General features: G+C 47.5%; 1 protein-coding gene across 1 annotated transcript; it reads right to left on the reverse strand.

The window, feature by feature from the left end:
• Window positions 1-1,290: 1,290 nt before the first annotated feature.
• Window positions 1,291-26,635, reverse strand: sbk1 (SH3 domain binding kinase 1). Its single transcript, XM_086000971.1, has 4 exons — window positions 26,391-26,635; window positions 21,165-21,361; window positions 16,594-16,796; window positions 1,291-15,479 (listed from the first exon to the last, which is right to left on the reverse strand). Exons 2-4 carry the CDS (start codon window positions 21,352-21,354, stop codon window positions 14,691-14,693), a joined length of 1,182 nt encoding a protein of 393 aa, XP_085857097.1. The 5' UTR covers window positions 21,355-21,361; window positions 26,391-26,635; the 3' UTR covers window positions 1,291-14,690.
• Window positions 26,636-27,348: the final 713 nt, after the last annotated feature.

The following is a 27,348-nucleotide window of genomic DNA, read 5'->3' on the forward strand; positions in this document are numbered from 1 at the left end:
TTGGGGAAGGTACGGGATATTGCACAGTGTGTGATTGGGGAAGGTAGGTATACTGCACAGTGTGTGATTGGGGAAGATAGGTATACTGCACAGTGTGTGAGTGAGGAAGGTACGGGTTACTGTACATTGTATGATTGGGGAAGGTCACAGAATGCATGGGTAGACAGCTCCGCCCAGTATCTTCCTTTGCCAACCAGCTGTTTCATTTCTGGTTGCAGCTTGCGAGAAGTCCCAGAAGAAAGTATGCAAGAGTTGCCACTTACTCTCTATTTATAAGGTGAGATCCACACATTGGAGGGACAGAGTGGAGCCAACAAATCTATAAATAGCCATTACTACTGCGATTGTCAAGTCCAAAGCACCATGGTGCATGTATAGCTGAGAGCTGTTCACTGAAGCCAGCACCAGGCTCGATCTCAGAGATTTTATTACAATCCTACACTGGCACGTGACTGAGTCAGATTACATGTTTGTTGCAAGCTGCTCTGCTTAAAGCTTTTATGCGCATTATCCACTGCCTCATCCCAATCTATACTAACCATTGCCCTGCCTGTCAAATGGCTAAGTCACTGTGTACTGCTCACACTATTCCTCATGAATACCCTTTGTAGAAATGAACTGTGTCCATATGCTTCTCTGATCTGGAGGCATATCAGCTAGATAAAGGTGTGAATATTTTAAAGCCTAGGAATTTTAGTTCTCTCTCTGTGATCTTTTTAGCTCACTGGTTAATTCACTCATGTTCATTAACCCACTTAAAGTAATGACTAATAAATTAGCAGAGACAGGAAGCTAAGTGAAATTCTAAGTGCACGAAAAAGAGCAGATGGAAAATTAAACCCAGCATCGACCAGGAGTTCCACTCATTCATACATTCCCTAAGCATTACTTCCCGACTTGCCTTGCTTATCTACTCTTCTCTACCTTGGAGGTGCCCTGCATCAAAGGAACAATGTCCCATCCAGGTTTCTCTATACAGGGAAAAATGTTGTTTTTGGAAATGTCAAATTTCATGCTGTTTTAAGATAGAATTCTTTGAGGACATAATCCAGGCTTACACGTCAGTGTGGTACTGAGGGAGTGCTGCATTGTCAGATGTGCAGTCTTTCCCAAGGCCCCATCTGTTCAGGTAGACTTGCAAGATCCCATGGTAGTATTTGAAGAAGAGCAGGGTGTTATCTTGCTGTCCTGAACAACATTCCTCTCTCACTGTGCAGGCTCAGGCTTTCTTCTACAAACTCATTCCCAGTAAAAGCCAGAAATAAGAACACAGAAAGACAGCGAGCAAGCTTCATTTCAAACTGAGTCTTTTTATTCTACTCACATAGAAACATGGAGAGATTCTACACATCTGCAGAGTCACTGCTGACACTACTGAGAGCAGGTTAATGGCCACTTTACACTCCACGACCCTCAGGGATAACACATCAATGGATCATATTCTGCATATATCACTGTACAATGAGATATGATTGCATATGATTATTATTGCATTAACTGTCCTCAGAACAGCACATGCTCTCTACTCACTGTAAGGCCAGAGGGCTGGCAGCTCCCTGGACTTCATTGACATGTACTGTTGTGTAAAGGCAACAGGCTCAGTTGGGGTTTATATTAAATCTGTGTACATTACCTACAAAGCTTATACATATATTGAGATATTTCTTATACACTACAAGGTATCTGCTAATCAGCGGTGGGGGGCTATACTTGTACATTAGGGGACTAACAGTCATCATTATTCTCACGCTTTGCGCACGGCAGAGGGTAGTGTGTGGAACAAACTTGGTGCAAATCACTGACTTGCTCAAGATGCCCCGAGTCAGGATTTACACCCCATACCAATTGGAGTTTCACCATTTTCACTGACGAAGTGACTTTGATTTCATTCAGTGTCCTGTAGCCCCACTTAGGAATTCCACATTATTGGCATGAATGTTATATAGTTGTAAACCCTCATCAACACCCACTCTGGCTAGTAGTTACGACACATGACATCCCAGCTGGAAAGCTGCCGACCACAGATAATTCCTGGGTGAGATTGTGATTAGATTAATCCCAAAACCTCACTTCAGCAACTCCCACAGACTCGGGAGTTTACGAGTTCTCCACTCCCAGCCAGGGACTGGTCTGAGGAGCAGTAAGAGAAAGAAAATGGAATGGGATCCTGAGATCTAGATTCATGTTGGTTTTCCCGTCGAAGGAAGGATTGGGTGTGTTTTAGTGCCCAGCTCCACACACGTTTTACCAAACTGAATTTCCTTCAACCAATTAGAACCCTGAAGACCAACATGAGGTGATTGAATAAATAATATGCACACACCTCACCACATGCAATATCAAAACACTGGTTATGTTGTGCTGTAGGCGAGGGATGTCAGTAATGGGGAATGGAGCACTTGCCCATTTCGGGCATCCATTATCAACACCCAAGAATCTCCAAGCCAGGTACAGCGCAGGTTAGATATGGAGTAAAGCTCCCTCTACACTGTCCCATCAAACACTCCCAGGGCAGGTACAGCATGGGTTAGATACAGAGTAAAGCTTCCTCTACACGGTCCCATCAAACACTCCCAGAGCAGGTACAGCACGGGCTAGATACAGAGTAAAGCTCCCTCTACACTGTCAAGTCCCACCCCAGAGACTTAAGCACAAAAATCTAGGCTGACACTCCAGAGCAGTACTGAGGGAGTGCTGCACTGTTGGAGATGCCATCTTTCAGATGACACATTAAACAGAGTGGACGTAAAAGATCCCATGGCACTATTTTGAAGAAGAGCAGGGGAGTTATCCTTGGTGTCCTGGCCAATATTTATCCCTCAATCTGCATAATAAAAACGAATTATCTGGTCATTATCACATTGCTGTTTGTGGGAGCTGCTGAGCACAAATTGGCTGCTGCGTTTCCTACATTACAACAGTGACTACACTTCAAAAAATACTTCATTGGCTGTAATGCGCTTTGGGATGTCCAGTGGTCGTGAAAGGCGCTATAGAAATGCAAGACTTTCTTTTACACTGTCCCATCAAACACTCCCAGGGCAGGTACAGCAGGGGTTAGATACAGCGTAAAGCTCCCTCTACACTGTCCCATCAAACACTCCCAGGGCAGGTACAGCACGGGTTAGATACAGAGTAAAGCTCCCTCTACACTGTCCCATCAAACACACCCAGGGCAGGTACAGCACGGGTTAGATACAGAGTAAAGCTCCCTCTACACTATCCCATCAAACACTCCCAGGGCAGGTATAGCACAGGTTAGATACAGAGTAAGGCTCCCTCTACACTGTCCCCATCAAACACTCCCAGGGCAGGTACAGAACAGTTGTAGTGCCCTGTGGTATAGTTGATGAAAGCAGCAGTACAGTGAATGCTTTAGAGCTCTGTGGCACCAGTCTAGGGTTACAATGGGCTCATTGAAAAAGAAGGTTCCACTGAACGTTCACTAGTAAAAAAAATGCACACACACACAGCACCATGTCAAGAGAAACTGGTGTTACACCACAGGCAAGGGGGTTAGCTCCATTCCATGGATTCTCAGACCCCAGGGAAGAGTCAGTGCTGGGAGGGCTGTACTATTTCACAGCGACATAGACCAAGAATCAAATTAGTTCCTACTTAAAATTTGTAGCTAACTTTTAATGTATTTATTTCCACTGCCTAACACGATGAGATTGAGGTATGTACATATCACAGACTGAGGTAACGGAGCATTGTTATATAGGTAGATCTACAACGGCTCTACTCCTAAAATTATTGCATAACATACACACACGTAACATTTAAGGACCATCGTCCTTAGCAGCAGCACTAATAGTTATAGGCCTCTCTACACAAAGTGCTCTATTTAAAATTCTCTGTTCACTCCACCACCAGTACTGCAGCCCACTCTACAAAGCACAGTGCTGTGTGTGCGAGAGTCTGTCGTAATGTATCCCACAGGGGCTGGTGTGACACCAAGTTCCTTAGGATGAACCAGACCAGTGGGTCACTCAACCTCCAACACTACAGCATACGACTAGGCAACCGAACCACAGTAATCCTCGCAACAACTCCCCCTCCTTTAATATGTGCTTCTAACATTATACCTGTAATAATATTATATATTTTAAGTTTATAATTTCTACAACACAACTAAAAGACATACTATTCCTGTTAAAAACATGGTTTAATATTCCCATACTGAAGAGAACTAAGATTGAAGTTCATTAAACTTCATGTGTTACTGAGGGACCAGTCTACACAGAGACTGCGCCCCTAAACATGGGCAGCTGGACCCATCGCCTGAATCTCATCATCTGATCGTTGCAGGGTCAGGCATTTCTGCTGATTACAGCAGTGAGCCTCCTGGGGAAAAATGCAGAGAAAAATCACGAGTTGCGAGATGACACGCAGCCCTCAGCAGCTACGCTTTCTCTGTAAGGACCCTCGCAGCTCCTACTAACTCAGGACTTCACAGAACAGAACAGAAATAAAACCAAAACCAGCTTTTGAACCTTAGCTTCTCCCATTTAAAAAAAAATGCTCATCACTGTTCTTCCGTGCCTGAAAGCGTCAACTCTCGGAGGGCTGGTTACCCTCCAATACCTCGTCCAATGGCCATTCTTAATGCATGAACGACAGCAGCTATTGTCAAGCTATTCAACTACAGCGGGAGGGGCATCACAGTCAAGCCGTTGTCCACACAATGCTGGAACAGTCAGGAGCAGGGATCCTGGTCGATCTGTCTACCTGAGGGCACTGAGGCATGTTGTAGTATCCCAATCGTCACTCCTGACTAAGATCAGGTAACTCAGCACAGATCAGGGATTGAACTTGGGCCATTCCTCCTTAGTTTGATTCAGCTACTTTACTGGATAATCTCCGATGCATCAGGAAGGACCTCGCTGGCAGCACTTTTATACTGAACATTATTAATACCGAGTCCTCGTGACAGACTTGTCCCAATGTGAAGGTCTATTACTACCAAATGATGTTAATATCTTAATGTCATGTTATTAATTCTTGCTGTTATTAACCAGTGGTGTCATTCGACATATTGGTAATGATACAATATAGGGGAGATTTTACAAATTCCCGCACTTGACCCAGGGTTTTGGGCAGCAAGCACATATCGGGAATTAGGATGGGGTAGATTTTCAACACATTCCTTTTAATGGACAGGAAATCCTATAGGAACCGCTGGCCTTAGTGTGCAAATTCCCGACACACACTCACGATGTGCAAAGTTCCATGCCACAAGGGCAGTTTTGTAAAATTTACCCTTGTGGGGAAAATAAGCCACGCCAATCCAATTCATCCAAGTCCTGGATATGCATCTCCCGCGTTCCTCAATTCATCACCTCAAATCAGTGCCACCGCCAATAACAGACCTGTACTTCAATATTAAACAGCTCAAAATGCTTGCTCGACTTTGGAATGGCACATCTTCCAATTGCCCATGTGCAGGGTAAATGGCAACGGACTGATTCCATGTTGTAACTTCTATGTATTGCTATCTACTGCTGGGGTTTTCACAGTTCAAATGGGCACAGCAGGAAAGTTTCACACACCCACTGTAGCACATTACTGAAATCCCAGTGACAAGTGTTAATAACCCTTGGAATTGACTGCAAATATTAACCTTACAAATGTCAAGCACTAGTAACAGTGAGGGTGGCGATGTCGGCTGTGGTGGTGGAGGTCAGCGGCACTGCCTCAGGCCAGCGTGTGTAGCGGTCGACCATCGTGAGGAGATAAGTTTGGCCTTGCGATGGCGGCAGAGGACCGACGATGTCGACATGTACGTGGTCGAAGCGGCGGCTGGGTACCTCGAAGTCTCCCAGGGGTGCTTTTGTGTGCAGCTGTACCTTAGCCCATTGGCAGGCGAGGCAGGAGGTGGCCCAAGTGCGAACATCTTTGCTGAGGCCGCGCCAGACGAAGCGCTGGGAGAGGAGTTTGACGGATGCGCGGGAACCCGGATGGGAGAGCCCGTGGAGCGCATCGAAGATGCGGCGGCGCCAGGTTGCAGGGACGACGGATGTTATTAATGAACTGTGTTTTACTAACAGTACTAAAATGTACTTTACAAGACTGGAATTAAATATTGTGATCCATCTGGCCAGTCCCATTTTGAACCTTTTTCCTTTCTCTTGGTCAACAGGACTCGCCCATAATATGAATGGATAAAGCTCTGCCCACCTTTTCCTGGTGCCACCCTTCACCCCATCTCTACTCACTCTTCTACCTGAGTGCTAATCCCATTCCCCCAATACCAGTCACCCACTCACATACACCGCACTGGTGCCCAGTGCCATTCCCGCTCCCACAGATGATGTCCTGGAGCCCAGCACTGGGAAGCAGCACCCAGCATAGTGAATGAGAAGTGGTTGGGGAAGGGAGAATGAAAATTAATGACTCTCCCCAATTAAGCAGCAGCAACACGTTATTAGTGGGAGAATCTTACCTTGGGATGAGCTTAGTGTGTGAGTGGATGCTTCCCTGTGAGTGGGCATTTGATTTGATTCACTTTCTAAGTGTCTGTCTTTGAGAGGGTGGAAATGGTGTGTGTACATTGCCAGTATCCGGTTATCACTTGTTGGTAGTCTGTTCTAGGACCAGTTTGACTCTGGCTGTGACTGGCAGGGGCATTATCATAGATTGCGGGGGGGGGGGGGGGAGGGGGAGCTGCCTGCAAACCTGCTTATTCTGTAATCAAAACAGGAAATACTCAGCAGGTCAGGCAGCATCTGTGGAGGGAGAAACAGAGTTAACATTTCAGGTCTTCGTCAGAACTGGAAAAAGCTGGAGATGGAACAGGTTTTTAAGCAAGGGGCAGGGAAAGGGGGGAGCGGAGGAAAGAACAAAAGGGAAGGTCTGTGATAGGATGGAAGGCAGAAGCGATTAAGAGACAAAAGGGATGATGGTGCAAGGCAAAAGAAGATGGTAATGGGACAAGTTTAGAAACAAAAGATGGCTCTAGATGAAGTGTAAATGGCACTGGCAGAATGAAAGACAGCTGCCATGTGAGAGAGAGAAAAAAAATGGAAAAGAAAGATAGGGGCAGAGGTTATGGTCTGAAATTGTTGAACTCGATGTTGGGTCCAGAAGGCTGTAAAGTACCTAATCGAAAGATGAGGTGCTGCTCCTCGAGCTTACGTTGAGCTTCATTGGGATAGTGTAAGAGGCCGAGGACGGTGAGGTCTGAGTGGGAGTCGAGCGGAAAATTAAAGTGACAGGTGACCGGAAGCTCGGGGTCACCCTTACAGACTGAACAGAGGTGTTCCGCAAAGCGGTCACCCAATCTGAGTTTGGTCTCCCCAATGTAGAGGAGACCACAATGTGAGCAGTGAATACAGTATACTAAATTGCAAGAAGTACAAGTAAATCACTGTTTCACCTGGAAGGAATGTTTGGGGCCCTAGACAGTGGGAAGGGAGGAGGTAAAAGGGCATGTGTTGCGTCTCCTGCGCTTGCACGGGAAGGGGTGTTGGGGATGATAGAGGAGTGGACCAGCGTGTCGCGGAGGGAGCGGTCCCTTCGGAATGCTGAAAGGGGAGGTGAGGGGAAGAGGTGTTTGGTGGTGGGATCACGCTGGAGGTGGCAGAAATGGCGGAGGATGATCCGCTGAATGTGGAGGCTGGTGGGGTGAAAGGTGAGGACAAGGGGAACCCTATCGTGGTTCCGGGAGGGAGGGGAAGGGGTGAGAGCAGAAGTGCAGGAAATAGAACAGACACGGTCAAGGGCCGTGTCAACCACAGTAGAGGGGAAACCTCGGTTGAGGAAAAAGGAAGACATGTCGGAAGCACTAGTATGGAAGGTGGCATCGTCAGAACAGATGCGGCGGAGGTGGAGAAACTGGGAGAATGGAATAGAGTCCTTACAGGAAGCGGGGTGGGAGGAAGTGTAGTCCAAGTTAGCTGTGGGAGTCAGTGGGCTTGTAGTGAATGTTTGTCAATAGCCTATCCCCAGAGATGGAGAAGTCAAGTAAGGGAAGGGAAGAGTCGGAGATGGACCATGTGAAGGTGAGGGAAGGGTGGAAATTGGAAGCAAAGTGAATGAAATTTTCTAGTTCAGGGCGAGAGCAGGAAACAGCACCAATACAATCATCAATGTACCGGAAAAAGAGGTGAGGGAGGAGACCAGAGTAGGACTGCTTTTGTATTACTGATAATTCTGTAGATGTGTTCTCCAAGCGTTAATTCTCCACTGTTTTATACTGGAGTCAAGAAGCAAAATGGTGGGGTTGAAAACCAACAATGAAATTGGGAAGAAGCTGGTGTCAATAAAATGTGACCATAAAGCAGTCACACAGGCAGTATCTACTCACACACTAGGGGTTAGAGGGAAGGTAAACAAAAGAACCACCAAGTCCACCATTAACTGTAAAAACTCACTGGGGTGAAAACTACTGTAAGTTAACACGCTCGGGTAAAATTCCAGTTCTATTCTAGCAAAGTCCTTAAAACATTCAAAGGAAGATGTATCTACTTGCGGGCAAAAACCAGAACCAGTGTGGCGGGAGTAACTATGACTCTGGATTAGTTACTGTAGCTAAGGGCGTCTTATCATGTTCTTGCCATCCTTAGCGAGTCGCCCCTCCTCATTGGCCCCGCTGGAAATGACAATTTATTGTCGGCTAAGTCGACTCCGAAAGAACGTGAAATGGATGCTGTTCTGCGTAGATGGGTGCCTGAACAGGCACGGGCAAACTCGTCACAAAAAATTGTTGTGGTCAACCTCGAGGGGTTGAACCTCTCCGGATGGGATCTGGGCCCGGAGAAAAACTGTCCCCGTGGACGTGGGAGCAGAGCCACACCGTGTTAAGTGCACATGCTGCACAATTACTCGGTCTTTGCCTGGTGGACCAGCAACAACATCCTCATCCACACAAACCGGAGATGGGGATCAGAGAAGTATAACATCTTTTTACCTGCCCTATTGGCAGTCTGTTCCAAATACCAGAGCCAAGGGAACAGAGGGACCAATAGGTGAAGACAAGGGAGTTGCAGAACTAGAAGAACCCACCAAGTCAACAAGGGAGGGATTACTACCCAGAATTCGCACCCATTTTTTTTACAGCCAAAGCTTTTGCGCACTTAAGGGGGCAGACATAGATCCAGAGTCAAGTGATCTAGCTACAGGTCCTGAGACATCCGAGGCCAACACCTATTACGAAGGGGTGAGGATCAAGCCCGCAGGTGACCGTAATTGCCCGGCAGAAGTAATTATCCACTACCCTACTGATGGTCTATTTTGCCGCGGATACAATGAGGTATATCAAACCATCGGTTTGTTTAGAGCTCACCTCTGGAAGAAACATCAGATCAAGGCCTTTATAACCAAGTGCTCAAAATGCAACAGGTCAGGGGAGTGCAGATCAATAGCCTGCCACTATGCCAAATGTAAAGGCAGGATAGTGCCAATACTAGAAGGCATATTCCCGTGCACGGCTTGTGAGGCCAGGTTTACAACACAAAGAGGCCTCAGCCAGCACGCAAGGCATGAACATCCTACTCTTAGGAATAAGTCTAGAATAAGAACACTCATGTCCCAGAAGAGAGCTGGTAGGAGGGATTATGTTTGGACAGAAGAGGAAACAAAGCTCCTACTAAAGCTAGAAAAACAGTTCCAGGGCTGCTGCGACATCAACGTGAAAATAGGTAGCATTCTGATAACAAAAACTAAAACAAATCTCAGATAAGCGTCGAATTCTTCAAAAAGCGGCAGCAAAATCAACAACATTGGCCCCAATTAACCCCGATAGTGGGGAGGACGAGCCTGGGTCTGCAGCCCCTGAGATAAACGTAGACCCTGACCCCGACCGACAGATCCGGCAGAAGCGAGTATTCCTAGACATAGGGAGCTTGATGCCCAGCTTACAAAAGCTGAGGAACTCCTCCGCGCCAAGAAAGGCCAGGACAGCAAGGCCTTGTGCTTAGGGTTAATTGAGAGCATAACAGTGTTAGTGCTCAATAAAGTTAAACCCCGGAAGATCACAAGGACAAAAACATCAAAGGGCAGTAAGGAAAAGCAGAAAAGTGGAACATCCCAAAACTCTGGCGCAAAGGAAAGATGGGCTGCCAAGAAAGCGGCTTATAGATGTATGCAGATTCTAGATCATAAGGATCGAAAAAGCCTGGCATGTCAAATTATGAGTGCACCAGCCTCATCAAATTGCCCCCTAGGTAAGGAAGAACTTGGAAAGAGTTTCGTAAATAAACTTTCCACACCCAATAATAAAGACAACATCAATAAATTTGCAACATATAATGGCCAAAAAAACTACGGAGACTTAATGAAAGCCATAGAATAAAATGAGATAGAGCAGGCACTGGTAGGTATCGATGAAACAACTGCAGCCGGGCCTGAGGGTATGAGGAAAAACAACATTACCGACATAATAGATGAGGATTAGACAATGCTCCCCCGTCTCTTTACTCTATGGCTTCGCACAGCAGCTATTCCGGATGCACTGGAAAATAGCCAGACAGTGCTAATTCCAAAAACAGAGAAAGCCGACCTCCTGACCAATATAGACAACTGGTGGCCGATCACCATTGGGCCACTATTGCTCCGTCTGTTCAATAAAATCATGACTAAAAGGCTTAGTGAAGTTGTCGATCTTAATCCTCGTCAGAAGGACTTCATAGCTGCCACCCCCGGGTGCAATGGAAAAATTGCTAACCTTAAAAATATCATCAAGGAGGCTAAAAGAAACAAAAAGGAGCTTTATTGACTTGGCAAAGGCTTTTGATTCCGTGGGTCACAATACGATTTCCATTGGAAGGATGGGTGTGCCCAAGACATTGATCCACCTCATTGAGGACCTGTATACAAACACTTCCACAGCGATAGAAGGTGACAGGTTCACAACAGACTCAATATCCATTCAGAGAGGCGTCAAACAGGGCGACCCTCTTTCACCAATTTTATTCAATATTACAAAGGACCTCCTTCTGTGCTTGCTCGATCAGGCCAACATGGGTGTGGCAATGAGGTATAACAAACAACCTATATTTTGCTTTTGCGGACGATATAGCTGTCCTCAGCGACTCCTACGCAGGAATGACAAGAAACTTAAAGATTGCCCAATCATTCTGCGAACATACAGGGTTGCGCATAAATGTAAATAAGACGGCGGGTTTCCATCTCATTAGTAAAGCTAAGACCTTCATTTACAACCACCTTGACAACTGGTGGTTGAATGGGTACCTTGTGTGCTAATATCCCCTCAGGGGAGTCCAAGAGAAACCTGGGAGCACGGATTGATCCTTGGGCGGGAGTCGCGGAGGATAGATGGACAAATAAACTCGATACATGGATGGTGAGTCTAAAGGAATCCAGGTTAAAGCCCACACAACAATTTGAAATCCTAAAGACGCACATCATCCCTAGGTTGTACTATCACCTGACCTCGCAAAATACTTTAATTGAGCTTGATCGTTTGATCAAGAAGGGAGTGAAAGGCATACTTCACCTTCCCTCTGATGTTACTGATGGAATCTTGTATTCCGCCAACAGAGATGGAGGCTTGGGCCTACCTAAACTAGAAATCCTAATCCCTTCAGCCATCATTAGGAAGCTCGAATCTCTTGAGGGTTCCGATGATGAGGTTATTAGGTCCTCCTTTGAATTCTATGCAGAGAACACCACCAACTCTGCATTAAAATTAAGGAAACTGAAGGCCCTTACAGAGATCGAGGAATTCCTGAGTACAGGAGAAAACATCTCCACAATAGATAGTGATCTCCCTCTTGTACCTGAGGTTATAGCAGAGCTGCAAAGTGCGCGCGCCCATCTCCCCAGCAGAAGACCCAAGCCCAGGAATAGGTACGAGGGTTGGAGAGCATGGGAGTTCGAGAGGTGGGCGAATCTCCTAGCCCAAGGTATCGGTATCAGATATTACAAGAATGACAGGACATCTAATTGCTGGACAAATTCATTTCATAATATGAAGCAGTCAGTATTTATAAAAGGCTTATTCTTACGGTGTAATCTCTACCCTACAAGAAGCACCTTATCACACGGCAGAACCAATGCTATTAAAACCTGCAGAAGGTGCAACGGGGTGATAGAGACCTTAGCACACATCTCCGGTAGGTGTGAGGCAGTTAAAAACGCCAGAATCAAGCGACACAATAAGATCGTAGAAAAGCTTAAAGACCATGGGCAGGATTTTCATTGGGCCGTGGAGGTGGGATTGGAGGCGTGTGAGGGGTTAAAATCTCAAAATCGGGGGGCACGAACCCAACCCGCCCCCATGCCAGTTTCAAAGGAGGCGGATACCCGACCTGTGCTGGGACCTGCCTCCCTGAGGCGGGAAGGGGATTAGTGCCAATTAACTGCCTGTTAACAGTTTTTAGCCTAATCCCTATTTTCATAGCTGAAGTGTGAGATTCCCGACGGCTCCAAACCACGCCAAGTTAGCGAGGCAGGCCGTCGGGCTGAAGGGCTTGGAGGGTTCAAGATGTCTGGTGTTCAGGTGAGTGATGGGTGCAGGAGTGCAGAGATAAGTGTTTTTGGTGTGTGTAAAGTGTTTAAAGAAGTTTTACTTACCTTTACTTACCTTTACAACCTTCCTTCCTTCAGGTCTCGGGAGTCCCTCATCTCACCAGCACAGAAAGCAGAATGGCCGCAAGCTGTCAAAAGTTGCAGCATTCAGCTTTCTGTTCTGGAGAGATCTCTAAATCAGCCTGAGAGGAAGGAATTAACTTGGAGTACAGATTGTCAGTGTTTGACAGCTTCAAACAGCTGTTGCCGGGTGGCCCTTAATTGGCCTGCTGAGCCCGCCCAGCGGGCTCAACAAGGTCAATCAAGTGAAAATCGCGTGGGTTGGCCACAACTTGATGGAGGTGGGACTACAACCCCGAAAGTTGTAGTCCTGCCTCCTACACGCCTCCTCAATCAAAATCCAGCCCCATGTGTCCAAATACGGTTGGACTACATTTGTGGAGCCCAGGATCATCGACAGTGAAGGTAAGCTATGGAAACCAGACTTAATTTTTAAAAAGGAGTCTGACGTTGGTGTGGTCAATGTCACAATACGATGGGAGGATAATAACATGTCGCTTGAAAATGCCTGGGATGAAAAGTCTGCCAAATATAGCCACTTTAACCATCAAATCTTGGACCTAACCAAAGGCACTTCCATTAAATACTTTGGTTTCGTCATGGGAGCCAGAGGAAAATGGTTCGTGAAAAACAACTCACTGATTAAATTTTTGAAAATTGAAAGGTTTACTACTTTCGCCAAGAGTACATCAAGGCTCGCTATATCATTAATCCTGGAACTACTTCAAATTTTTAACGACACCTAAATTGGTACAGGATCTGCATTTGTGATTATTTTAATATTAATACTGACTTCTTTTATCATCGATTTTACAGGTCGGCTCCAGGAAACGAACTATGGCTGGACCCAATAATAAAACTCAGTAAATCCGTCTCCCTTAATTGTACAACAGGCTTTACATCATTTTTTTTCTTTTTCTCCTGCAGGCTGTGGGCCCCGACCAACCCAAGACCTCGTGCCAACATATTTTTATGTGCTGTGGCAAAAGTTGGATATGACTTTGTGGACGAGCCACTTTAATACTCAAAATATGCACTCGCTTAATGGATCTAATAGACCCAGAGTGTCCTTAAATAGTCACTAATAAATCCAATAGGGAATTCAGGAGAAACTTCTTGACCCAAAGAGTGGTTAGAATGTGGAACTCGCTACCACAGGGAGTGGTTGAGGCAAATAGCATAGATGCATTTAAGGGGAAAACTAGATAAGCATATGGGGGAGAAAGGAATGGAAGGATATGTTGATGAGGTGAGATGAAGAGGGGTGGGAGGAGGCTCGTGCGGAGCATAAACACCGGCACGGACCTGTTGGGCCGAATGGCCTGTTTCTGTGCTGTAAATACTTTGCAAGTCATTAAAACCAACGCTCAGGGTAATTACTAACGCGCTGTGCTTTAAACCCTTCCAAAGAAGGCCTGAAGTCCTAGTGGGTAAACCCAGTGTGGCACTGAGCCACACAGACCAGAAGGCCCCCGGTGCCACCTGATCCATGCTGAGCGACCCCACTCAGGATCTCCACCCCACTGCTCACCATTGTCCAGTTGGGAAGTCCACGCGTGTACACGTCAGGGAGCGGACAGGGTCAGGCTTGACTGTGATACCCCTCACAATCGATTTGCTGCACGACATTCACTTGAAGAATGGTCTCTTAGATGTAGTACTGGATTACCAGTTTAGTGACAATTCGTGCTAAATTAGGGACAATTTTGTGCTGCGGACCCATGACAACTCGGAGCTGGACTGAGTCTGCACAAGCTCATTCCATGTAGGACCCTCACAGCCAAAAGGCAAAGGACATTTTTACACCATCAGCCTGGGCTGAATTTAAACACTGGTCCCAGAGCTCAGAGGCCTGTGACTAACTGAGTTCTCCCCCTCCCAAAAGTAGATTTGAGGACAGCCGACCTTGCGCGTCATCCCAAAGCCACCTTTGAAACAGTTTGTAAACTTTGTCACTATACAAAAGCAGTAGGGGCTGCCTGCATAGGGCACAGTCCAGATGAGCCCATCTGGTTTCTATCTTGTAACACGGTACAAGCTTTCAGTGCCACAGCTGAAGGACCACTAGCATCACAAGACTGGAAATCCTAGCACACTACCCTTCCATAACAGTGCACACCTATGAGCGAATCAGAAGATTAAACACAGATTTCAATTGCCGTAGTAACGATCATTCGGCCTTTGCCCTTGTCCTGCCTTCCCTCCAGCCTGCTCCCAGATGGATGTGAACTCGACTCCGTTGACGTGGACATGAATCTGGACCCCACTGCTTCCGACAGGAGGCTTCTTCTCAGCGGTGTAGGCATGCTGGGGGGCGATCCCTCGTGTTGGTGCGCTGATGTGGCGGATTTATCGGAAGAATGGGTTCTACATCGATAAGAAGGCCTCCTCCTCAATTCTACCATCAAGTCGCATTTCAGGAAATAAAAGACCTCCTTGACAGAACATCTTTTCTCGGGATCGACAGCCAGCAACCTCTGGAACATCCGGAGGGCTCCGTCTGTGAACCTTTTCCACTGCGAGGGAAACCCGCTCAGCCGGCCCCTCTGCCACCGCACAAACTCCTCATAGAACGTGTCGGACGGCATGGCGGCCTCCCAGGGAAAGTTTCCGGTCAGCATGCAGAAGATCAGGACACCAAAAGCCCAGACATCGATGCTGCAGTCGACCAGAAAGCCCTCAGTCCTGTTGGCCTGGCAGACCTCCGGAGCGGTGTAGGGGATGGTCCCACTGATACGCTTCACCCTACAGCCGACCTTGCGCGTCATCCCAAAGTCAGACAGCTTGACCCGTCTGCACTCCTTGTCGAACAGGAGGACGTTCTCCGGCTTTATGTCCCTGTGGACCAGGCTTTTGCTGTGCATGTAGTCAATAGCCAAACCCAACTGCTGCACACAGCGCTTCACGGTGTCCTCAGGCAGACCCACCTGCACAGATAGACAAGAGATAATTAATTTTCTGTTGTTATTTAAGAGATAGTTAAGTGTGGCCAGTCCCAGCTTTCACCTCCCCAACCTTTAACCCTTTCAAGTAAGGTTCTCCGTTACTGTGCAACCAAGGTTACAGACCAGCACCTTAGAAACCATTCTCCCTTTTGGGAGTCAAAATGTTTCAAAGACAGTTCTTTCATTCACCGCTCAGAGCCTCTCAAAGACATGCAGTGCGCAGAACAACGGCCCAGAAATTTTACACCTGATGCTGATGGAACCCGGGCACTGGCAATTCGTGATTTAACTGCACTCAAGTGCCAACTGGCCTGCGGACATTTCTGTACCACAGCTAATGTTTATTAAGATGAGGACATTCCCTACAGGATTTTCAACAAGGACAGAGGTGAAGTGTTTTATTTTTAAACAGTCTAATTTCCATTTGATCTCCTCTTGCTGTATTTTCCTCCTCCACATGTTAATTCAGCTGGGATTATGCCCCCTCTGCCCACCATACTCCCCAGGATGGTTGGAGCACAAGTTAATCTGTTCCTCTATTGACCTGGCTCCACATGAACCATCAAGGGCTGCTCTTCATCTGGTGGGATCGTCTCTGCTGCCTGCACTGTAATCACAAGGAGACACACCACGAAACACCACAGATACAAACATGAAAGACTCACACACTGGGTCATTGAGTTAGAGGGAATCAAGGCCAAGATTCAAAATCCAAAGAGATGAACTGAAGTTCCATCAGGGCCTCTCAGTGGGATCAAGCACACCAGGACTGGAGTTAACAGGACCCTGCAAATGGCAGTACATCTGTACCCCCAACAGCAGCCCCAGCACCCCATACCCACTAAAACCACCTTTGCCATTACATTGTGTGATAGTGGGTCCGGGCAGGCACCAATACTGACCTCAACAATGAACATTCCCAGTAAAATATTTATAGCAAAATAGAAACTGATGCTCACAACCCCTACCCATGCCCCACAGAATAAACAACCTGCACCTGACATGAACCATCTGCCATGGCTACAAGACTGGTACAGACATTATGTTACATCTACATTCTTACTCAGAAGGATTTTGGGAATTGCTAGCCCCTCACCTGGGGAGGGATGATATCGAACAAATCCCCTCCTGGAGCGTACTCCTGGCCAAACACATAGCAGTCTTCAGTCTCAAAGACAATGTCAAAGACCTTGATGATAAAGGGGTTGGAGGAGAGGTTGTTAGTGACGCTGTACTCTCTCAGGAAATTCTTCAGCTTCGTTTTATTTTTATTCAAAAACTTTAAAGCCATTTTGGTTCCTGCGGAGAGAAAAACAAAAAGTTTGCAGCAATAAGAACAGAGCACATGAGGCAGGCCCGGGCAGCAGAGGGGAGCGACATCAAGGGGAGTGACAGCAAGGGGAGCCAGTGACAGCTTGGGGGAAGGGAGCTCATTGTCCTTAACATCAAGTTACAACAAAACACAAAGCCTCAGAGTGGAGACATGCAGCAAGAGGCTCCAACACTTTCTCCCATAGGTACAGAGCCCAGGAAAAGGGAGTGCAGCAGCAGTGGCAATTTGCACAGCAGGTACAGGCTGCATACTCCATATCCCATGGGGAAATGCCACCCTCAGCAATCACAATATACATTTCACAAGATACCAAACTCCAAAGGAGAAGCAACTCTGTGCTATTTATACAGGAGTCACAGAGAAGTAATATTATCAACACTTCGCAAAACACTTCACACAACTACTTACTTTGAAGTTGCAGTGACTTATGTAGGAAGAAACATGGCAGCCATTCCACAACAACAACATCCTACAAACAACAGTCAGGTGAATGACCAGTTAGTACATTTTTCGGTAACATTTGTTGAGGGAGGAATGTTGGCCAGGAATCCAGGCAAACTCCTTTCTCTTAAATAACAACAGAAAACGCTGGAAAAACTCAGCAGGCCAGGCAACATCCGTGGAGAGAGAAACAGAGTTAACGTTTCAGGTCGAAACCCTTCTTCAGAACTGAGAAAAAAAAGGCAGGAAATGAAACAGATTAAAAGGCCAGTTTGGGGCTGGGAAATGGGGGAGGGGATGAAAGAACAAAAGGGAAGGTCTGGGAGGTGAAGAGACATTAAGAGATATTCAAGGCGAGATGAGATGGTAATAGGGACAGGTAAAGAGACAAAAGATGGCTCTAGATGAAGTGTGAAATGCGCTGGCAGAATGAGAGACAGCTGCCATGTGGGAGAGAAAAAAAGGAAAAGGCACAAACCAAAGGTGTGGATAAAAAATATATAAAAATATAATAGGGGCCGAAATAGGATCTGAAATTGTTGAACTCGATATTGAGTCCGGAAGGCTGTAAAGTGCCTAATCGGAAGATGAGGTGCTGTTCCTCGAGCTTACGCTGAGCTTCTGTGGAACAATGCAAGAGGCCGCGGTCGGTGAGGTCTGAGTGGGAATGGAGCGGTGAATTGAAATGACAGGCGACCGGAAGCTCGGGGTCACCCTTACGGACTGAATGGAGATGTTCCGCAAAGCAGTCACCCAATCTGCGCTTGGTCTCCCCAATGTAGAGGAGACCACATCGTGAGCAGCGAATACAGTATACTATATTGCAAGAAGTACAAGTAAATCGCTGTTTCACCTGGAAGGGGTGTTTGGGGCCCTGAACAGTGGGAAGGGGGGAGGTATAAAGGCAGGTGTTGCATCTCCTGCGCTTGCACGGGAAGGTGCCGGGCGAAGGGGAAGGGATGCTGGGGGTAATAGAGGAGTGGACTAGGGTGTCTCGGAGGGAGCAGTCTTCTTTGAATAGTACCAAGGGATATCTTACATCCAGTTTAATGTCTCGTCCAAAGGTTGGTGCTCCAACAATGCAGCGCTCCCTCAGTACTTTACTGAAGTGTCAGACTAGATTATTTGCTCAATTCCCTGGAGTGGGGCTCGAAGCTACAAATGCCAACCCACATTCCAATCCTCTCTCCAATACCAGCGCCTCCATCATCCACACACTCAGCCTGTCCCACTCTCAGATACCAGTTGCTTCACACATACACAGCCTGTCCCACTCTCAGATACCAGCTCCTCCAGCACACACACACACACAGCCTGTCCCACTCTCAGATACCAGCTCTTCCATCACACACACACACACAGCCTGTCCCACTCTCAGATACCAGCTCCTTCACACATATACAGCCTGTCCCACTCTCAGATACCAGCGCCTCCATCACACACACACACACAGCCTGTCCTGCTCTCAGATACCAGCTCCTCCATCATGAACGTGTGTGGCACTCATTCAGGTGTGGCAGGTGCACAGCTCACCCAGTTGATCACACTCATGTGACACTCTACACAGGCAGTAGGTGACACTGGGGCACAAGTGATACAGCTTCCTTTTTACCTGCTGTTTATGGATAGAGTGGAATTCCTGTCTACAAATGGCGTACGAGAGCTTGAACACGAGCAGTTGATTCCGATACACAGCAGTCGATTTGCAGAATGACTGTGATTGGAATTAAGAGAGGATCAGTGTTTCTGTGCAGCTCCTATTAAGAAAGCCTCGCCTTCTCTGCCATGCTTTCCCTCCATCCATTCCACACACTTTATATTTTAAACTCTCTGCTCCTGACTGACCCCACTCCTCACACAGTTCAGCACCAGTGACAGCCTTGCTCAGGGCCATTTTCTAGTCCAGTGCCTGACTTACTCCTGATGAAAGCAATGCTTTCAGGTACCATGGGGTTAATACAAGAGGTCAAGTGGGGTTATAGAGTTAATGTGAGGTGGCTGGAGATGTGGGGGTTAAATATGTAAACTCCAGGCAGTGACTTGCCTTCACAAGGTTAATCTCTAACACTCCCCAGACGCAGTCATGGCTGCAGCCTCACTGGGAGGAAGCTCTAACTGACCTACTTACAGTGTCCACCTTACATTGGTGAAAAATAGGCTAGTTAAAACGAGCTGAAGAATCGGCTAATTCATAACAGTCGACAGCAGAGAGCTTTGATTCTACGTTCCTACTCTCTGACACTGTCTTTCAAACACTCACAGAACTCTCTTGCCAGCTTCCTTTGTTGGCATTGTTGAGCATCCAACTCCATGCTAAGAGAGACAGTGAACAATGAGCTCGGTGGAGGCGGGAGTGCTCACAATGACACTGAAGGGACATTGAAAGCACCGAGAGCAGCCCTCGTTGCATTAAACACAAGCTCTTTGTAACTGAGACACTGAACGCAGGACAAACACTGACCGCTTTACGTTTCTTGGCTTTCTCCCTCTGCTTTGTATGAAATGTGCCGTGTTGCTTAGCAACAATTGAGAAGTGAGAGGAGTTTCAGCTCTGACCGCTATTTGAAGACACCGAATGTCCCGGGTGTTAAACTCAAACCCAGACCTTTCTCCTCAGCGTACAAATCCAGGCCACAGAGACTCCACACTCTCACTCCAACAACAGACAGATCAACCTCACCTACCCACCCTCTTACCAGATCTCTCCACCTCACCCACCCATCCTATCCCTCCACTCGTACTCTGCTATTCGAATGCGGGGCTAGTCCACACAACTTGCAGAACACACATTTTGTGCTCCAAAACACCCCAGCTCCAAGCACAACCAACACAAAGCCCCTATTGTGAAACAATTTTATCCAAGACAACAACAACTTGTATTTATATAGTGCCTTTAACGTAGTAAAACGTCCCAAGGCGCTTCACAGGTGTATTTTAAGACAAAAAAAATTGACACCGAGCCACATAAGGAGAAATTAGGGCAGGTGACCAAAAGCTTGATAAAAGGTAGGTTTTAAGGAGTGTCTTAAAGGAGGAAAGAGAGTTAGCGAGGCAGAGAGGTTTAGGTAGGGAATTCCAGAGCTTAGGGCCGAGGCAAAAGAAGGCAGTGAATATAAGGCAGCGACAGAGAGTGCGATAGAGCGAGAAATAGAAAGAGAGAGACATAGATACACACACACAGAACCCATGGAAGTCAGTTACTATTGGGTACATTGCTGCTCCCTGAACAGCCGGGAGTATGTGAGGACAGATACTACAACAGTGCGGCGAACACTGCCCAAACCCTGCAGGCTACCGCTTCATTTGCTCCCCATCCTAAGACTACCAAGGTTTCAACCCAGGTCTTTCTGGCCTGATTTTTGCACTCAAACCAAATGAGCTGCGCTATAAATGTGACTTAAACAGGGAATAAATCTGTGCATCCTTCTATTCTGCTCATTGAAATATTCTGTAATAGTCCCATCGGTGTTCCCTTGTCCTGTATCAAGTCCCAACCCATCCACTCCCCCTTTCCCTGCTCTCAGACCCTCTTCTCCCCCTCCCTTCTATCCACTCTCCAGGCTGTTGCCTTATTCCAGTTCCTTGAGTGGCCCCTTCCACCCTCACTCACTGCCCAGGTGAGGGAGAGTAAAGTTTGTGGCAGGCTCTGACCCAATCTTGTTGTTCCGTTGAGGTTCATCCCTGTAGGAGAGGCACAGCTGTTCCATTGAAGTTCATCCCTGTAGGAGAGGCACAGCTTAAATGGAGACCTGGCTGGAAATGCATGGCATTTACCCACAGCTGCAGATCTGGCTAGAGGCCAATGTGTTATGTGCAGATTCAGCACGGTGTTTCCAAATTGAGTTTGAGGACAGCCAGCACTGTGGAACCGTCACATGGTTGCCTGAAGTTACCTGCGATTTTGTGAATGACGAGCTCCACTTTGCCATACGTTCCCTTTCCCAGCTCTCGGATGAAATCATAGTGTTTGTGGATATCTGAGGCCGACAGGCTTCGCACCGCCATCGCCTGCATATCCTCTGTGACGCCTACCATGCTGCATGAGCTTCGAGTCGGGTCCTGCTCAGTTCCACAGACATTCATCCTAGCACTGAAAACAAGCCAAAAAAACAAGGGTTACCAGAGCACCCAACAGTGGGGGTGGGCAGCTCAGGAAATGTCTACACAGATTAAAGACCCCGTAATGTGGACGTAGCTAATGGCCCCAGCCAGACTAAAGAAAGGAACTGTACTTGTATAGCACCTTTCACATCCTCAGGACATCCCAAGGTGTTACACACCCAATGAATTATTATGGAAGTGCAGTCACCATTGTAATGGAATCTTTTACATCCACATGAACAGGCAGACGGGGCCTCAGTTTAACATCTCCTTTGAAGGGTGGCACCTCCAACAGTGCAGCACTCCCTCAGTACTGCCCTGGGAGTGTCGGCCTAGATTTTGTGCTCTAGTCTCTGGAGTGGGACTTGAATCCACAACCTTCTGACTCAGAGGCAAGAGTGCTACCCACTGAGCCAAGATAGACATGCAAGGATGAGGGTTCAAACTTCCTTTGCTGTGAAGCACTTTGGGATGCCCTAAGAATTTGAAAGGCGCTTTCTAAATGCAAATTATTTATTTCCTTTGCCCAGCTGATGCCTGCTGGGACACAGGCTGCTGTTGATGCCTCCTGTAACTGGCTCCAAGGAGGTGGCACTCTCTGCTGTGTCTAACTCTCATTCTCCTTATTCTCTTTCCTCCCCCCCCCAAAAAAAACTCCAACCCCCACTTTCCTCTACCCTCAGAGAACAACTTGCATTTATAAAGCTCCTTTCACAACAACACTCAGTCTCAGCACCTCTCTACTTGGCACAGTCCAGACTGGGAACTAAAAGGAGCATGAACTCCACAGCCTGTCCGGGCAAGTCCGCATCAGATCCCAACACCACTCAGCCATGTGGGGGTTTTAGTATCTAATTGTTTCTTAAATGATGCCAAGGTTTTCCCCTCTTCCTGGAAGTCTATTCCATACATTGATCACTGTGTAGCGAGCTTCCTGACACTGAATGACTGTGTGCTGCCACCACAGCCCACATGGAGCTCGGATGCCGGATAACCTCTTTTGTCCAGCGAGCAGTGAACAATAGTACCCACACAACATGGCACCACAAGAAAAGTACAGCTCGGAGAGAGAGAGAGGGCTGCAGCAGAGAGCGTCTGCACACAACGCACACAGATTCTATCTCGGTCAAAGGTACAGCAACTTCATATTAATGACTTACTACAAAAAAATAGACAGGTGAGCTGCCGGGGTACGAGCTGGAGCCCCTCCATCTGTCTCTCTCTCCACTTCACTTACAATCTCGGAGGACATGACATAATTCTATTCTTTGCGTCAGTCAGGTTCGTCGAGAGTATTTGAAATTCAGCACATTCATCAACCAGCGACCGATTTAATCAGCTCCATTAACACTTTCAGCATTTCAGGAGCTTTTCATTTATTTTTAACAGCTCTTTCCCTCATCCCGGTTTCCTGCCCTCCCCTCCTGGAGGTACTGACTCGGTACGTTGGGCTACGGCTCCGTGGGTGCTGGCCGCTCTCCAGCACCTCACCCAATGGCCACTCGTCAGGCGTGAACCTTGACAGTGCGGGTCAGCAGGACATTTGACCACAGGGGGCGTCACAGCCAAGCCCGAGACTGTCCATGTGCTCAGACACACTCAGACACCAACAGGGAGCACAGACTAACAATCGGGAATGGGAACCCTGGCCTGTTTCCCCACCACCTCACAAGCCCAAGAGCGCCGATGCCAATTGTAGTGCTCAAGCCACTGCCCCGGCTAACTCAGTGCACACCTGGAACCTTCTGATCTGCGTGGCTCAGTGTTGTACTGGATGGTGCCATTATCTACCAGGGGAGCTCTTTCAGCCCTTTGATAGCGGGACACTTGGAGCATTTTCTGTCAGAATTCCTCCTGTGTTACACAGGTTGATCCATGGATTTCTATCCCCTGTTTAAATTCAGAGCCCCACCCTATTCCAGACCACATGCCCATCACTGACATTCATTGGCATCACTGCACTCTTGCTAGTTTGCTGCTTGCACATCATTGTAACGTGTGCATGCTGTGCTACGGCAAAGTTCACCCAGGTTCATTCATGACAGGCTCTGCACACTGTTGGGGAACCCGCTGTTTCATTGAAATGCAAATTCGATAGATTTCTTTCAGAAGGATGATACCAGGACTGAGAGGATATACTTATCAGGAAAGGCTGAACAGGCTGGGGCTCTTTTCTCTAGAAAACAGAAGGCTGAGGCGTGACCTGATAGAGATCTTTAAGATTATGAAAGGGTTTGATAGAGTAGACGTAGAGAAAATGTTTCCACTTGACGGGGAGTCCAAAACAGTGGAAAATACATTGTTTAATCACATTGCACACCCAGGGCTGCAGGGTTCTCCTTTGCACACCCAAGGCCCTCCCCTGGTCAAACTCTTTACCCCGAGACCCGATTTCAACAACATCCCCACCAGCGTTGTGCAAGCCATCGGGTTACTTTCAGTAATCTGACATATTTGTAAATTTCACCAGCTGCAATTGGGTTTTACGCCATTGCCTTTAAACCTGATGGAAAAAGAGGGGAGCATCTCTCACGGGAAGGCTTTGAATCATTGCTGGCTCCCTACACAGCACAGGCATCGCAAAAAGGCACTGCTGGCTGAGTGTACAGGTCAAAACATGCCGTCGTGAAACTGCGCTGTCCCAGAGGCTTCGAAGTTTGAACACCCAGTTTCCCCTCCCTCCTGCAATGTTCCGACGCCATCTCCATTCCTCCCGCTCTGCTCAAGGCTTCTTCAACAGTGTCTTTCCACTGCTGGGACTGCATGCACAACATGGCACAGACACAACCACAGTCAGGTAACGAAACCCTTCCCAACCCCAGCGCTCACGATCACAACACTAGGACAAGGGGACCCAGGTTCAAACCAGTGAAAGGTACATTTAGGATTGAACAACCTCTTCACACAAAAAGTGATTACAACATTCAATGGTCTTTTGGGGAGTGGAGGCAAAATAACCTGGAAAGATTTAAGAAACAGCTAGATGGCATGATGGGGGGGGGGGGGGGAGGAGCTGTAAGCTCTCCCTCGATGGATTATTCTTGGGATATGGGGGTCGCTGGCAAGGCTAGCGTCTATTGCCCTTCACTCGTTGCCCTTGAGAAGGTGATGGATTAACTAGGATAGGCTGAGTGCCCTTCCTCTTCGACATCTGTGAGATCAGAAGATAATGTGGGCTAAGAGGTGAAGTCGGAGAACGAATAAGCCAAGTCAGAGCAGAGATTTCACACTCAGACCTCCACAGAGATGTGAAAAACACATTAAAGAGGATCTTCTGGGCTAACTTTTGGACACACAGTCAAGCCGTGGGTAAGACACAGTGGCACAGAGTAAAGGAAGAAAGAATTGCATTTCTATAGAACCTTTCACGAACCCATGACATCCCAAAGTGCTTCACAACCAATGACGTACTGTTGAAGTGCAGTCAAGGTAATGTAGGAAACGCAGCAGCCAATTTGCACACAGCAAAGTCCCACAAACAGCAATAAGATAAATGACAGATAATCTGCTTTAATGATGTTGGTTGAGGGATAAATATTGGCCCAGGACATCAGGGAGAACCCCCCTTCTCTTCTTTGAATAGTGCCCTGGGATCTTTTACATTCACCTGAAAGGGGCAAACGTGGTCTTGGTTCAACGTCTCATCTGAAAGACAGCACCTCCGACAGTGCAGCACTCCCTCAACCTGGATTACGTGCTCAAGTCTCCCGAGTGGGGCTTGAACCCACAACGTTCTGACTCAAGAGGCGAGAGTGCTATCCACCAAGCCACAGCTGCCACCTTAAAGTAAGTTAAGCTCTTCCTCAATAGTGAGAAACTACACACACACTGCTCCCCGTTACACATTCCCACTCCACACTAAGTGTAGATTCACCAGTACACAATCTAGTCTGACACTTGACATTACACATATCTTTAAGTCCAGTCAAAGTGAATGTTGAAACAACAACAACTTGTATTTATACAGCACCTTTAACATAGTAAAACGTCCCAAGGCACTTTACAGGGGCGATTATCAAACAAAAATTGACACCGAGACACATAAGGAGATATTAATCCAGATGGCCAAAAGCTTGGTCAAAGAACGTCTTAAAGGAGGAGAGAGAGAGAGAGAGGTGGAGAGGTTTAGGGAGGGAATTCCAGAGCTTAAGGCCTAGGCGGCTAATTGGTTACATGGAAGTTTCGCCAGGGATGTAGATGCAGGAATAGCAGAATCTCCCTGACAAAAATCCATTTATAAGAACTGTACTTTTGTGTTTGGAGTGATCAGATCAACAGATTCCCAATCTACATACAGTGACTGTACTTTGTAAACGCTGATTAATAACCCATTGGGCAAGGAGGTCCCAAGTTTCATTGCTGGTTTGTGTTCATACTTGTTCAAATGTGAAGAACAGGCACTCGGGTGCGGTCCCAGAGGATGTATGGAACTGTACCCCAGTGAGGAATCAGCACCGTCAGAAGAAGCAAGAAAACAAAGGGGGTAAAAATTCAGGAGAGTCAAGGCAACAAGGGGGAGGGCTGAAAACTGGCAGTCCCTGACAACTGACAGCTCAAACTCTAGGAGATGTCCTGTGATATACTACAAATATACAGAAACCTGCTGCAGCCTCAGTAAATCACATCTTTTTAAACATCCAGAATTGTTGATTGTTCTAAGCCATCTGTACTAACGGAGACAGTGACTTCAAACTGACTAAAAACATCTCCTAAAATTAATGTCACAACTCTGGCAGATAATAGATACCCTGGGGCGATTTCATACTTGATCTAATAGAAAGCACCCGTGAGGAACCCTTCAGAGTCCAGCCATTCCTGAAGTCGCTAATTGTCATCTAAACCCCTCAGTTCGAGTTCTCCCTTGTACTTGCTCCCAAGTCCCGGCATCAGTTACAGCACGGGGCGAGTCTGCCATAGCTCCGGTGGCCGAAGCGCGATCGCTTGTCCTGTGTGGGTCTAGTTGTGATGTCCACAATCCCTGACTGCCCACTCTCCGGGCTTTACACTCACTCACTCACCTGCAGGTTCTGGACACCTGAGCCTCTTCCACATGCTCCCTCTCCCTCGGCTCGTCCAGCCGTTCCTGTTTGTTGCCCAGTTGGAATTTGGGAGTTTCCTTCGTTTGAGGTGGAGTCTGGGACGGGGGGGATGATTGCAGCCCCCTCTCCTGATTCACCAGCTGCTGGTCACTGAACAGGAGCTCAGCATCACATCTCAGCTGCGGTCCGATGCCGAGTCCTTTGTCCTTCTGTTTCTCTCTCTCTCTCCAGTGCTCAGTGCTGCTCTACTCCACTTTTCCTCCTGAATTTCTCTCTCTCTCTCTCTGTTGGGATAAAGTTCAAACTCTTCCTCCCCTATTTGCCGCAGGACTGATGCAGCCCCTCACGCTGCTGCTGCTCCTCGCTCGGTGTCCCCGTGGCTAAGCTGCCAGTCCACAGCCACTCCGCTCCCTCGCTCTGTCCTAGGCTGGACTCGCCGCTCATTCACTCACATCGCGCTCAAGGCGGCTCCGCCCCACAGCGCTGGGTCCTAGAGCCCATCCAATTCAAGGCACAATGCCCACCTCTTTCAAACTGCTGGGTCCTAGAGCCCATCGGATATAAAGCACAAAGTTCCCACCTCATTCACATTGCTTTGTCCTAGAAAGCATCTTATGTAGCCATTAACAGGTCCAGGCAGCGGGCGGTCGAGGGGGTCGTTCGCCCGATTGCCTGCCTCTCTTCCGCGGCTATGTTTGCGCCCGGGTGGCCCTGGAGATGGAGCACGTGGTGTCCGCCAGCACACTTGAGGCCTTCCGCAACCAGTGGGCGCCGCAGGGACTGGAGTGCATCATCACCCCGGCCAATGCAATTTTAATTTAATGTTAATTTTTATTAAGTTACAGTTGATTTTAAAAAAGCATCTTATATTCAGCACCATGTTACTGAACCCAATCTGTATGGGCTATATACCCTGGAGTCATCATGCTATTTCAGC

Source organism: Somniosus microcephalus, chromosome 11 (genome assembly GCF_052327205.1).
Source record: "Somniosus microcephalus isolate GS21.2 chromosome 11, FLI_Smic_1.0, whole genome shotgun sequence".
NCBI lineage: Eukaryota > Metazoa > Chordata > Chondrichthyes > Squaliformes > Somniosidae > Somniosus > Somniosus microcephalus.

What these genes read in the sequence shown, in the direction of transcription:
- sbk1 (XM_086000971.1), bottom strand. Translation starts at nt 21,354, where the DNA reads ATGAATGTCTGTGGAACTGAGCAGGACCCGACTCGAAGCTCATGCAGC. An exon ending in CGTCATTCACAAAATCGCAG is followed by an intron (nt 16,797 to 21,164) that starts GTAACTTCAGGC and finishes TTCTCTCCGCAG; the next exon opens with GAACCAAAATGGCTTTAAAG. An exon ending in TCGATATCATCCCTCCCCAG is followed by an intron (nt 15,480 to 16,593) that starts GTGAGGGGCTAG and finishes CTATCTGTGCAG; the next exon opens with GTGGGTCTGCCTGAGGACAC.